This window comes from Borostomias antarcticus (assembly GCF_949987555.1).
Source record: "Borostomias antarcticus genome assembly, chromosome: 1".
Classification (NCBI taxonomy): domain Eukaryota; kingdom Metazoa; phylum Chordata; class Actinopteri; order Stomiiformes; family Stomiidae; genus Borostomias; species Borostomias antarcticus.
In genome coordinates this window covers 57,786,949-57,800,135 of record NC_140234.1, presented here as the reverse complement: position 1 = coordinate 57,800,135, position 13,187 = coordinate 57,786,949, and the positions used below count along the sequence as shown (strand labels likewise).

Below are 13,187 nucleotides of genomic sequence, written 5' to 3'. Positions count from 1 at the left end.
ATGATAATTTTAAGCCTCTGGTATCATACTTCAACATTTCCCATCTGGCAACGCTTCTAGGGTATGATGAGAAGGGAGAACTATTTTGCAAGCTTTGCTGATCTATGCCAGCATGCAGACAAGTGAGTGAAAGAATTAGATGTCTCTTAAGTGAACTAGCTTCTGTAATATGTTTGAAGGTTTAGTTCTTAGTAATTGCTGACTAGATCCCATCATCCCAAACATTGACATTGTACTTGTATCACGTCATTCTTCTGAGGCATGATGATGATCAAAGCACTCTTCACTCGGTGACAAAGCACTGATTTCTGATTCTATAAAAGGCTTGCCATGTATGTCCGTTTGAGCATTAGCAAAATGTGGCTATATCTTCCAGGCTAGTGATTACAACATTGAGGCCAGTGATACAACTTTGACACCAGTAACTTTGAAAATCCGGGCCAGTGGCAAATTCATGCCAGAAAACAGTCATGCTAACCCATACATGGCTGTGGACTCCCTGGCATATACGTTCCAGACATGGGCTGCTGCATATGGATGTTTTCATAACGGCCACTCGGTTCGCCAGAGAGACCAGCCTCTGGGGAAAACAACAATAACAACACAACAACAAACTTTGACCTACATGGCTTTTCCATTCTCCCTCCCTGTCTGTCTCGGTAACAACATCGGTGATACATTCTCATGGCCTACTTTCTCTCTGTCTCTTCCACTCACGCACACTCTCACTCTCTCTCTCTCTCTCTCTCACGCACACCCACTCTATTTTTCTCATCCTGTGGCCTGCTTGCATACAGGAAGATGGGGGGGGGGGGGGGGGGGGGTAGATTGGTCTGTTTACAAAATGAAACTGAAATTGACTAAGCTTCTGCTACTGCTACTTACACTGCTACTTACACGGTAGACCTACTGTAACTTGGCCTACTCAGATCTCTCCCAACCCCTAACCTTAACCTACTCTAGCTTAGCCTACATCTCCTATTCAATACCCCTAACCTTAACCTACTCTAGCTTAGCCTACATCTCCTATTCAATACCCCTAACCTTAACCTACTGTAGCTTAGCTTAGGTCTCCTATTCATATCGCTATCCCTAACCTTAACCTACTGTAGCTTAGCTTAGGTCTCCTATTCATATCGCTATCCCTAACCTTAACCTACTATAGCTGAGCCTATCTTGTGTTCAAATCTGTACCCCTAAACTTAACTTAAGTAGCTGATCCTAATTTCCTTTCAGATCTCAACCCCTAACCTTAACCTACTATAGCTGAGCCTGTCTGCTATTCAGATCTCTAACCGAGGTCTCCTCAACACCCCTCCCTCCCTCCCTCCCTCCCTCCCTCCCTACCTCCCTCCCTCCCTACCTCCTACCCTGCCTACCTCCTACCCGGCCTGCCGGCCTGGCTACAGCGCCCGTGTTCCACGGTTGCCAGATTCGCTGGCTCTGCCGCCTTTTCGCGGCCTGTCTGTCACACCGCACGGAGGAGTGGAGAGACGGCGCTGAGCACCCTCTCTTCCTCCTCCTCTCTCCTCCTCCTCTCTCACCTCCTCTTATCGGCCTGCTCCTAGCATTTAGAGCACCAGCCGGATCAGCTCAGCACTTCTGAGGTGTACCCGCCTACTACTGTGTGTGTGTGTATGTGTGTGTGTGTGTGTCTGTGTGTGGGTGGGTGTTTTTCGCTTGTATCTTGTCAGTTGTGGCTTTGCTATGCATCATCTGTTGTGTGGGTGGGTGCCCGGGTCAATCAATCCAAATTCAGTTGATTTAATTAAGTAATTCAACATCTAGTCCTCTTATTGCATTGGATTAATTGAATAGAATTAGACCACCATGGGAACTATGCCCCTAAGCTACGGTGCTTTTATGTAGGCCACGCTGTGGGATAACGTATGGCCTGCTGGTCACTATTTTAAAATCAAAGCCCTTGAGTGTGTTACGAAACCATTCAGGGGAACCATAGGAACCATACCACACACCGTACCATAGGAACCACACCACACACCATAGGAACCATACCACACACCGTACCATAGGAACCACACCACACACCATAGGAACCATACCACACACCGTACCATAGGAACCACACCACACACCATAGGAACCATACCACACACCGTACCATAGGAACCACACCACACACCATAGGAACCACACCACACACCGTACCATAGGAACCACACCACACACCATAGGAACCACACCACACACCGTACCATAGGAACCACACCACACACCATAGGAACCACACCACACAGCGTACCATAGGAACCACACCACACACCATAGGAACCACACCACACAGCGTACCATAGGAACCATACCACACAGCGTACCATACGAACCATACCACACACCGTACCATAGGAACCATACCACACACCGTACCATAGGAACCACACCACACACCGTACCATAGGAACCATACCACACACCGTACCATAGGAACCACACCACACAGCGTACCATAGGAACCATACCACACACCGTATCATAGGAACCACACCACACACCGTACTATAGGAACCATACCACACAGCATACCATTGGAACCATACCACACACCGTACCATAGGAACCACACCACACACCATACCATTGGAACCACACCACACACCGTACCATAGGAACCACACCACACACCATACCATTGGAACCATACCACACACCGTACCATAGGAACCATACCACACACCGTACCATAGGAACCACCCCACACACCATAGGAACCATACCACACCCCATACCATAGGAACCACCCCACACACCGTACCATAAGAACCACACACACACCATAGGAACCACACCACACACAGTACCATAGGAACCACACCACACACCATAGGAACCATACCACACACCGTACCATAGGAACCACACCACACACCATAGGAACCACACCACACACCATAGGAACCATACCACACAGCGTACCATAGGAACCATACCACACAGCGTACCATAGGAACCATACCACACACCGTACCATAGGAACCATACCACACACCACAGGAACCATACCACACAGCGTACCATAGGAACCATACCACACACCGTACCATAGGAACCATACCACACAGCGTACCATAGGAACCATACCACACAGCGTACCATAGGAACCATACCCAACACCGTACCATAGGAACCATACCCAACACCGTACCATAGGAACCACACCACACAGCGTACCATAGGAACCACACCACACACCATAGGAACCACACCACACAGCGTACCATAGGAACCACACCACACACCATAGGAACCACACCACACAGCGTACCATAGGAACCACACCACACTATAGGAACCACACCACACACCGTACCATAGGAACCACACCACACACCATAGGAACCACACCACACAGCGTACCATAGGAACCACACCACACACCATAGGAACCACACCACACAGCGTACCATAGGAACCACACCACACTATAGGAACCACACCACACAGCGTACCATAGGAACCATACCACACAGCGTACCATAGGAACCATACCACACAGCATACCATAGGAACCATACCACACAGCGTACCATAGGAACCATACCACACACCGTATCATAGGAACCATACCACACAGCGTACCATAGGAACCACACCACACAGCGTACCATAGGAACCATACCCAACACCGTACCATAGGAACCACACCACACACCGTACCATAGGAACCACACCACACACCGTACCATAGGAACCATACCACACACCGTACTATAGGGAAAAAAAATTACTAACACAGTGTTAGTAATAGTCTACTTCCCCTCTCCTGTCCCTCACAGCAAACTGTTTTTTGACAGTAGGAGGGGAAGGAGAAATCTTTACAGCCCTACATCTTAGAATTGAGTGAGCGAGCCAGAAAGGCGAGTTGGGCCCGTGGTGTGACTGTTTTCTGATACGGCAGCGATGTCTACGAGCCCGGGGTGGACGCCTTAATGTGGTAATGAAAGGCAATGGCAGACGGGCAGCAGAGGGGAAATGGCGCTTTGTGTTGGTCAGCTGCAGCCATCCCTCTGCTTTAGCGCAGAAGTGTCAGGGGCTAACTGGATCTGGGAGAGAGCAAATGAAGGGTCGCTGGCTGGAGACATGGATGTCTTCTAAATAAAGGTTCGCTGGCCAGAGACATGGATGTCTTCTAAATAAAGGTTCGCTGGCCAGAGACATGGATGTCTTCTAAATAAAGGTTCGCTGGCCAGAGACATGGATGTCTTCTAAATAAAGGTTCGCTGGCCAGAGACATGGATGTCTTCTAAATGATGGTTTGCTGGCCAGAGACATGGATGTCTTCTAAATGATGGTTTGCTGGCCAGAGACATGGATGTCTTCTAAATTATGGTTCCTTGGCTGGAGACATGGATGTCTTCTAAATGGAGAAGGTTTGAGTCTCTAGACTCAGGACCATACACAACTACAGGATGCCTCTCTGTTTCTCTTCTCTTCTCTCTCTCTCTCTCTCTCTCTCTCTCTCTCTCTCTCTCTCTCTCTCTCTCTCTGGGAGTGCAGGGTAGACAGGCCCCCAGCCTGGTCAGAACTGACCAAGCCCCCTGGTCCCTCTCCACACTAGTCGGCCCTGGAGAAGATAAGATGTACATTCACATGTTCACATCTAGCCTACTGTAGACTCACCAAAAATGTTAACTGGAGACGTTTTGCCGACCGGAGACTCTCCTAGCTCCTAGAGCTCCAGCTCTTGACTCCTACAGTAGCTCCTGGTCTCTAGTTCCTCGCTCTGGCATGACCCTTGACCTGTACAGAGAGTCTTTCTAGATCTCTCTCTCTCTCTCTCTCTCTCTCTCTCTCTCCCTCCCTCTCTCTCTCTCTCTCTCTAGCTGCAGGGTGTGTTGTCATTCATAATTAATGAGCCTCTCGTCTGGATGGGGCAGAGAGACATACTTTATAGTTCCTGTATCGGGAGGTTTTTGTTTATTAAATCTTTATTGATGCAGACAGGCTAGTCAATAAATCAACTTCTCATTTATAGATGTCTTATTTAGCATTACAGTACGTAACGCAATACTAGTGTGGATGCCCATCCCAGAACACGTAGGCCTGTCAGTCTGCTCCAGTCACATCTGTTTTAAGGGATTGAAATCAGAGACTTGGTGATTGGCCGGCGGTCGTACTAGAACTTTGCCGTGTACAAAGAGAAGTGGAATTGTTCATTCAGAAATAGCTGCGTTGGCTATTTCCGAATGAACAGTTCCGCTTCTCTTTGGCAACAGTAGTGGAAAGAGTGTGCAATGACAAACCTTTCGTCATGGATGTTCCGTTAATCACCCCATATTGGCTAGGGGGTGTGAGGCAAGGGCACACACACACACACGACCCTGGTAGGAAGTGAGTAGAAAGTTATACAGCACGCAGGAAGATGAATTCTCTCACGCATACTTCTTTTACTCCCACAACTTTTTCTCGCTCGGAGTCCTACTCAGAGTGAAACTGACCACAAACTGACTGAGACAAAATCTCTGCGAGAGGAACGTTCCTCAGTTCTCTCCTGAAGATCAGAATAGAACATGCGGTAAATGGGCCATCCTCGTTCCCACCTCCCCCCGTTCTGTATGAAAAGGTGCAGGGCGTCACGGAACGATTTGCCAGAGAGAAGAGCGAGGAGCTGTGCTGTCTTCTCAAAATGTTGAACCGAAGGGAAACTGAGAGGAGACCGTGGGACAGCTGTCAAAACTCTGGCAGCAGCACAATGTTCTTGAACATGCGTCGCCCAGCCTCCATTGTCCATCTACTTTAGATGCCCCCTTGTTTTTATGCAGTGTTTCCCCAATGTAGGCTGTTATAACATTAGCCTGTAGCATTGTGGGGCGGCTGTAGCTCAGTTAGTAGAGCGGGTCGTTCAGTGATCGAAGGGTCAGTGGTTCGAATCCCAGCTCTGACTGTCCACATGTCGACGTGTCCTTGAGCAAGACACCTAACCCCCAATTGCTCCCAATGAGCAGGTTAGCACCTTGCATGGCAGCTACCGCCATTGGTGTGTGAATGTGTGTGTGAATGGGTGAATGAGAGGCCATTGTAAAGCGCTTTGAGTGCCGCTAAGGTGGAAAAGCGCTATATAAGTGCAGTCCATTTACCATTGTAACCTAAACGTAATGTACAGTATCTGGCCAAGATGGCAAGATCGGTCCTCTGCATTGTTCTGAATCCAACAACAGTGGATGTAATCTTGTTCTTGCTATTATTATAAGGCTAGTTCTTGTTCATTATGTATTTTATTAATTAGATCATTCTGTATTATTATTATTATTATTATTCTATTGCAATGTGGCTAATCCTTGTTTTTTGGGATCCAAACGTGCTGCTTAGCTTCTGTGTTGCGCTAGGCTATTCAGAAACATTGTAAGACAATTCTGAACAGATTCAAATCTCTCTGTAATCCACAAAGTTTTTATCACCAGTCATGGGTTACAATCTGAAATCAGTCAGGTTTTTGCTGCCTATACGCCTCCGCACTCTGGCCTTGCGAAGTCCCTGGCGAGAGGAAGCAGGTCATTCCACGAGATCCCACAGGTAATATTAGTTTCTAAAGAGGTTAGGCAGAGCCCTATCCTCTTAATCTTAAAAAAAATAAAATAAATATAAAAGTACATTAAAAACGAATCTTGTTGAGGCGTAGCGGGGCCGCCCGGCTTGCCATGCACTAGTGGAAACCCTGATTTACCAACAGATGTAGAAGAGAAGGACAGAATCCCTCCTCATTTGCCGTTCAGCAGCAGATACAACATGGCTCCCCCAGTAGAGGGCGGTCAGCCAGGGCGTCGGAAGAGCCCCCGGGGACGCAGAGTCTTGGCGCAGCGATCACATGAGTGAAAAAAAAACACAACAAGGGCAGCTTTATCACAGTCTCACTCTTTCTGATTCACAGGCCGGTGTAGCGCGGAGCTCGGAGCACAGCAGGGCTACGCTGAGGCGTGTGTGTGTGTGTGTTGTACGTACATGTGTGTGTCCGTCTCCGGGTAGATGAGTGGTGTAATCTCATGACTCGCCTGACCTGCTCTCCTGCCCGTATTGGCAGCGGACTGGCTGAGAAGCAACCGGGAGGTGGGCCAGCTGCAGCTAGGGAGATATGAATATTACATAACCACTGTGGGGGTGAGAGAGGGCGAGAGGAGGGGAAGAGTAAGAGAGAGAGAATGTGTGTGTGAGAGAGAGAGGGAGAGAGGGAAAGAAAATAGCTGGAGGGAAGTGTGTAACTAACTTATGTGGTCTCAGAGTCTCAAGGCCTTTTAGAGCACATTTCAAATGAGTATTGAGCTAAATGTCTGCGGCGTCTTTCTGGGGGATAGACCTCCCCGACGCGCTTTATTAGCTCTGCCGTTACGCAACACGGCTCATACAATGCATCAATGTTGACTGGCCACCTTTCTTTTCTTCTCCCGTTTGCCGCGTGTCTCTCAGTCTTTCTCACGACTCCTGAATAGAGCGAAAAGCAATAGGATAGGTGTGAAAGCGACAGGAAGGCCTTGTGTGCTTTTTTATCCCTGTGTGTTGCTAGCAGACGATTAATAAAGTTGCTAGATGGCAGGAGGGTGACGGGCGGTTCATGACGCGAGTGTTCCCACCAGATCTGAGCGTATGCTCTCTCTCCCTGTCAGCGGCGGGAGTCCGCCAGGCTCAGTTGTCTAATCTAACTTGATCCTGTAACCTAAACTGCCATCGTCTCACAGGAAATGTTATATAAGCCCATGCTGTAGCAGATTACCTCATGGTGTAAGTTGGGCAACACAGACTCCCTGATACTCACAAACAAACATGGCCGCAGTCACCCCTGTGGTGTTTTTACACTTGACCGAACGGGAGGTGATTTCTGTTGTGTTGGAATTCATTTTCTTGTAGAGAGATTTCTCTCTTTTCCTTGTCAGTAGGCTTGATACAATTGATTTCCCCCTTTTTTTCTTGGATGTGTCCACGCAGTGAATTTCTCCAATCAAACCATGTCTTGAGGTCTGTTAAGATAAGACAAAGTATTGATTGAGCAGTTATGAGTGTTGATTAGAAGCTGTACAGGAAGACCACAAAGGAACTTTGTACAAGTCCTCTGGTTTTCGTTCCCGTCTTAGCAGTTTTTTTATTATGTAATTGTAATTATTATGTAATTGTTATCATTGTAATTGTCTTTTAATGTTTGTTCTTCTGTGAGTACTTCTTTTTAATGTTTAATATTTGAGGACTGCGGATGGAAACTAGCTCCTAGCTAAATCCGGCATATGTTTACACAGTCATGTATTTGTATGTGTTCATCATTATGCACTGTCCTCACTAAATAAACTAATAAAATAAGAATAAATAAACAACTAACAGGCAGGCAGTCTGATAGACAGGCAGACAGGCACAGCCGCAGGGAGAGAGACCTGAGGCGTTGCATTTTCACAGCTATAAAAGGCAGCCCAACCCTCAGACCCACCAGGGTGGAAAAGGCTATCCATTATGCTACTTTAAAGACACACCAAGAACAGCGCGTAGAAAAGCATTGAAAACTAGAAGGGCACAGTCGGTGAGCACAGACTACTGCCCATGATGTATGTCGTCAGCATGTGCAGTGACAGTAGTGTACTGATACTTGGAGGAGACGTACAAAAAAAGAAGTACAAAATAATTGGCATCAGTACATTTGTATCGGTGCACATTTTGCGTTGTTGGCCAAACGGGTGCTCTCCGGCTCTGCTCTCTGATGTATCTCAGCTATTGGTTAGCTATATGACAAGATGCGATGTCAGCAACGGCTGCAATTGTAGCTTGTTCAGATTTGAATAATGCAAAACAAAATTCCAATTCAGTCTGAGTGTCATGCTACAGTCCAGACAAAGTACGGGACAAGTGGTGTTTGAAATCATCTCAAAAAGCGTAAGCTCTTGGTGACTGAAGGGATTGCAGATCCGGTTTGACCCAATCTGAGGCACTCTACACTTTGTTTTGGCTTAGCACACACCAGGCTGCCCCCTCTGTGTCCCGTTCCTGCTCACCCGGCCTCTGTACGGTAACGGCAAGAACAAATGCTGTGGAGAAGTTCAAAGTTCAAGGACCTTCATCCAAGCTGCCATGCTCAGATCTGGTTCAATTTGCCCTGTATGTTTGTTTGTCTGACTCTGTCTGTCTCTCTCTCTCTCTCTCTCTCTCTCTCTAAGTGATAGCAAGACCTGTGAGAAGCCAGCGCCATATTATAGACCTAGTTAACGCACAACTCTGTCTCTGGGGCGGCTGTAGCTCAGTTGGTAAATGGTAAATGGACTGTATTTATATGGTGCTTTTCCACCTTAGCGGCACTCAATGCGCTTTACAATGGCCTCTCATTCACCCATTCACAGACACATTCACACACCAATGGCGGTAGCTGCCATGCAAGGTGCTAACCTGCTCATTGGGAGCAATTTTGGGGTTAGGTGTCTTGCTCAAGGACACTTCGACATGTGGACAGTCGGAGCTGGGATTCGAACCACTGACCCTTCGATCATTGAACGACCCGCTCTACCAACTGAGCTACAGCCGCCCCGTAGCGTGGAGCGGGTCGTTCAATGATCGAAGGGTCAGTGGTTCGAATCCCAGCTCCGACTGTCCACATGTCGAAGTGTCCTTGAGCAAGACACCTAACTCCAAATTGCTCCCAATCATGGCAAATGGCAGCTACTGCCATTGGTGGAATTGTGCAGTTCCTCCTGCAGTGTTCTGGAAGTTTGTTCCAGATATGTGGAGCATAAAAACTGAACTCTGCTTCTCCGTTTGGCCCTAAACAATTCAGTGCTTTATAAACCAACAGCAGTATTTTAAAGTCAATTCTTTGACAGACAGTAAGCCAGCGTAAAGACCTCAGAACTGGAGTCATGTGATCCACTTTCTTAGTCTTAGTGAGGACTCAAGTAGCAGCATTCTGAATCAGCTGCAGCTGTCTGATCTTTTTTTTTATAGAGACCTGTAAAAACACTGTTACAGTAGTCGAGCCTACTGAAGATAAACGCATGGACAAGTTTTCCCAAATCCTGCTGGGACATAAATCCTTTAATCCTTGATATATAGTGCTGACTTTGTAATTGTCTTAATGTGACTGTTGAAATTCAGGTCTGAGTCCATGACTGCACCAAGATTTCCGGCTTCGTTTGTGGTTTTTAGCATTACTGATTGGAGCATTACTGATTGGAGCTGAGAGCTGATTTTTAATCGTTCTTCTTTGGCTCCAAAGACAATTACTTCAGTTTTATTTTTGTTTAGTTGAAGAAAGTTCTGGCACATCCAATCATTGATTTGTTCAAAGCCACTTACTCAGCGCATGTATGGGATTATAGTCCCCTGGTGATATTGTGATATACATGTGTCATCTGCGTAGCTATGATAACATATGTTGTTGTTTTCCATAATTTGAGCTAGTGGGAGCATGTAAATGTTGAACAGAAGAGGCCCCAGAATGGAGCCTTGGGGAACTCCACAGGTCACTCAGATTTGTAATTGCCTATAGACACAAAGTAATCCCTGTCCTTCAAGTAGGATGGTCCTTCCTAATGGAATAGAGAATGTTTTGTTTTTGTTCTCCACTTGTTTGGAGAGCATCATTTCCAGTCAGGCGGGTCCTTCCCCCTATTGGAGATGTAAGCAGTAGTTTGGATTGGTCGTGTCGGTTTTTGGTGCTGTTCTAGTGATGGTTTTCAATGGAGATGTCTCCAGACTCCAGAGGCGGAGATCTCCAAAGTCTGGTATCACAACACTATACACCTAGCCCTGTGAGAAGCCAGTGCCAGGTTATAGACCTAGCCCTGAGAGAGGCCAGTGCCAGGTTACAGACCTAGCCCTGTGAGAAGCCAGTGCCAGGTTATAAACCTAGCCCTGTGAGAAGCCAGTGCCAGTTAATAGACCTAGCCCTGACAGAGGCCAGTGCCAGGTTATAGACCAAGCCCCGTGAGAGGCCAGGGCCAGGTTATAGACCTAACTCCATAAGAAGTGAGAAGCCAGTGCCGTGCCTTGAAAGACACCACCTCTTACTATACATAGGCCTAAGGCTCAAGCCCTGTCTGTTGTGTTGCCAAGTAAACTGAGATGGGAGTATTTAGCATACCTTCTGTGAAACTATGCGATACGATTAAATGCTTGTCTTCTTACTAAATGCCTTTTTCACCCCTTCCATGTGAGTCTCCTCTGCCAGCCAGCATGTGATTGGGCGCTATGTCTTTCTTTGTCTTTGTCTTTCACATGGACGGGTGTGCTCGGGTTAATTATAGTCCAGCAGCGCCCGAGGTGGGGAATGACTCTGGCTGAGACATAATAACAGTACTGTACATTACAACTCAATAATGGCACGAGTGTGAGATTCAAAACTCAGTCGTGAGTGTCACATAGATGCTTTACATAAGGCCTTTATTATGTACTGTAGCCCAGGTCTGCAAGGGGAGGTGTGTGTGGGTAGGGGGGTCATCTTGGGTTGTTAGTGGACTTGTTGTTTGCTCAGTCTCCATGTTGAGTTTACTAACCCTAAATAGGCCCCAGTTACTACTAGTAGCCTGTCTGAAATCCTCTCAAATGCTTTAACCGTGACTGAGTGAGCTTGCTCAGTCCCACTTTGGAAATGTGATGGAATTGTGGGCAAGCGGCACACCCATCTGAAGCAAACACCACTGAACAAAAGAAAGAATGAAATGGGCCAGAGACAAAGTCTAGATGAAAGAAGCTGCATTGCTTGGTGTTATACAACCACAATCCAATAAAGTGTATCAGATGTCTAGATTTACTTGCAGCAACTTTTTTCTGTCTGTTTTGCAGGTAGACACTTTCTTTTTCTCCCCAGCTTAAGACTTAATTTGATTTTGAACTCCACTGTTGTGTGTGTGTGTGTTTGTTTCAGTCCATCGACCAGACCAGCCGAGGTCAGCAGTTCCTCGTCCGCAACCCCCGCCAAGTCTGGCGGGCCGACCCACAAGATCTGCCTGGTGTGTTCTGACGAGGCCTCTGGCTGCCACTATGGAGTCCTGACCTGCGGCAGCTGCAAGGTCTTCTTCAAGAGAGCTGTGGAAGGTCGGTCAATTAAAAGATATATAATATGCAGTTCAGGCAATGGGTGCTGGGCTAAAAATAAGTTTCCATCCTACGTTCCCATCGCAACGGATCTTCATCAGGTCAGGTTTTAAAAATACATTTTTGCTGCCTTATATAGGTCCAAGCCCCTATAGGGGAACATTGCTTAATTAAGATTGGTGGCTCCTAGCGCACTCCAGCTACAGCACAAACACTCTCAAATATATCATACAGCACTGGTAAGCAACTGCTTGCACCACCCGGCAAATTGAGCTCTACCCCTGTTTTCCAGTAGTGAGTTGTAGTGAGTTAACTATGAGATCTTTGGATCCTGAGTGCCAGAGTACATATGTAATTTTCTAAACAAGGATACCTTGTGACAGCAGAGAGGTGTCCAAATCTCAACCTCATTCCCATTCCCACCCCACCCACCGGCTTTCTCTGTCTTCTCTTGTTGAAGAAGAAATTGTGACCTGAGCAAGCTGTTTCGACTTTGTCAAACGCTATCATCAGTCTGTCATCAAGGCTATCCGCATTAAAAAATGTATCAATGATTACAGTAATACAGTAGCAGAGTATGAAAAATACAGTATACACATAAGTAGGGACAACGTACAGGGGTACGGAATAGAATAATTATTAAAGTACAGTAAGGAAATGACTAGCATCAATGGCATTTATAAACTACAGTCCCATAGGTATCAGTTAATAACTGTGTTTGCAGGGGATTAAGGGATGGGAGGTTGTTTTGTTTCTGAAAGGAGTTCTAGAGTTTAGGGCCCACAAAAGCAGCATTTCCCCAGTTCGTTCCAGCTGTAGGGATGTTTAATGCTAGTGGTACATGTGAGCTAGTGGGATAGTCTGAAACATGAAATGATAGGAGACTGGATAGGTAGATGTGATTTTGCAATGAGGGCATTATACTGTATGTAAATAAGACTCCATGTTATATTCTCCTGAGCTCAAGGGAGGGCCACTCCATTCTTTGGTAGAGTATATGCAGTGAGTTCTAAACCCTTCGCCTGTGATTAATCTTAAGGCACTATGATAGAAGGGGTCAAGGGTCATTAGGATACAGGCTGAGGCGTGCATGTACAGAGTGTCACCATAGTCAAGAATTGGCAGGATGTTTGTAAAATCCTTTCCCTACTGTCGTGGGAGAAACAGGATTT

The 13,187-nt window shown here is 46.7% G+C and overlaps 1 protein-coding gene across 5 annotated transcripts in view; it reads left to right on the top strand.

Moving 5' to 3' along the window:
- LOC311316783 (glucocorticoid receptor-like) overlaps positions 1 to 13,187 on the top strand; it is an 80,112-nt gene that overhangs the window by 31,014 nt on the left and 35,911 nt on the right. For all 5 annotated transcript variants that reach the window (XM_084447715.1, XM_084447714.1, XM_084447716.1 and 2 more), the window contains exon 3: positions 11,846 to 12,015. In XM_084447715.1, coding sequence (XP_084303841.1) covers positions 11,846 to 12,015 — 170 coding nt within the window. The remainder of the gene's footprint in view (positions 1 to 11,845; positions 12,016 to 13,187) is intronic.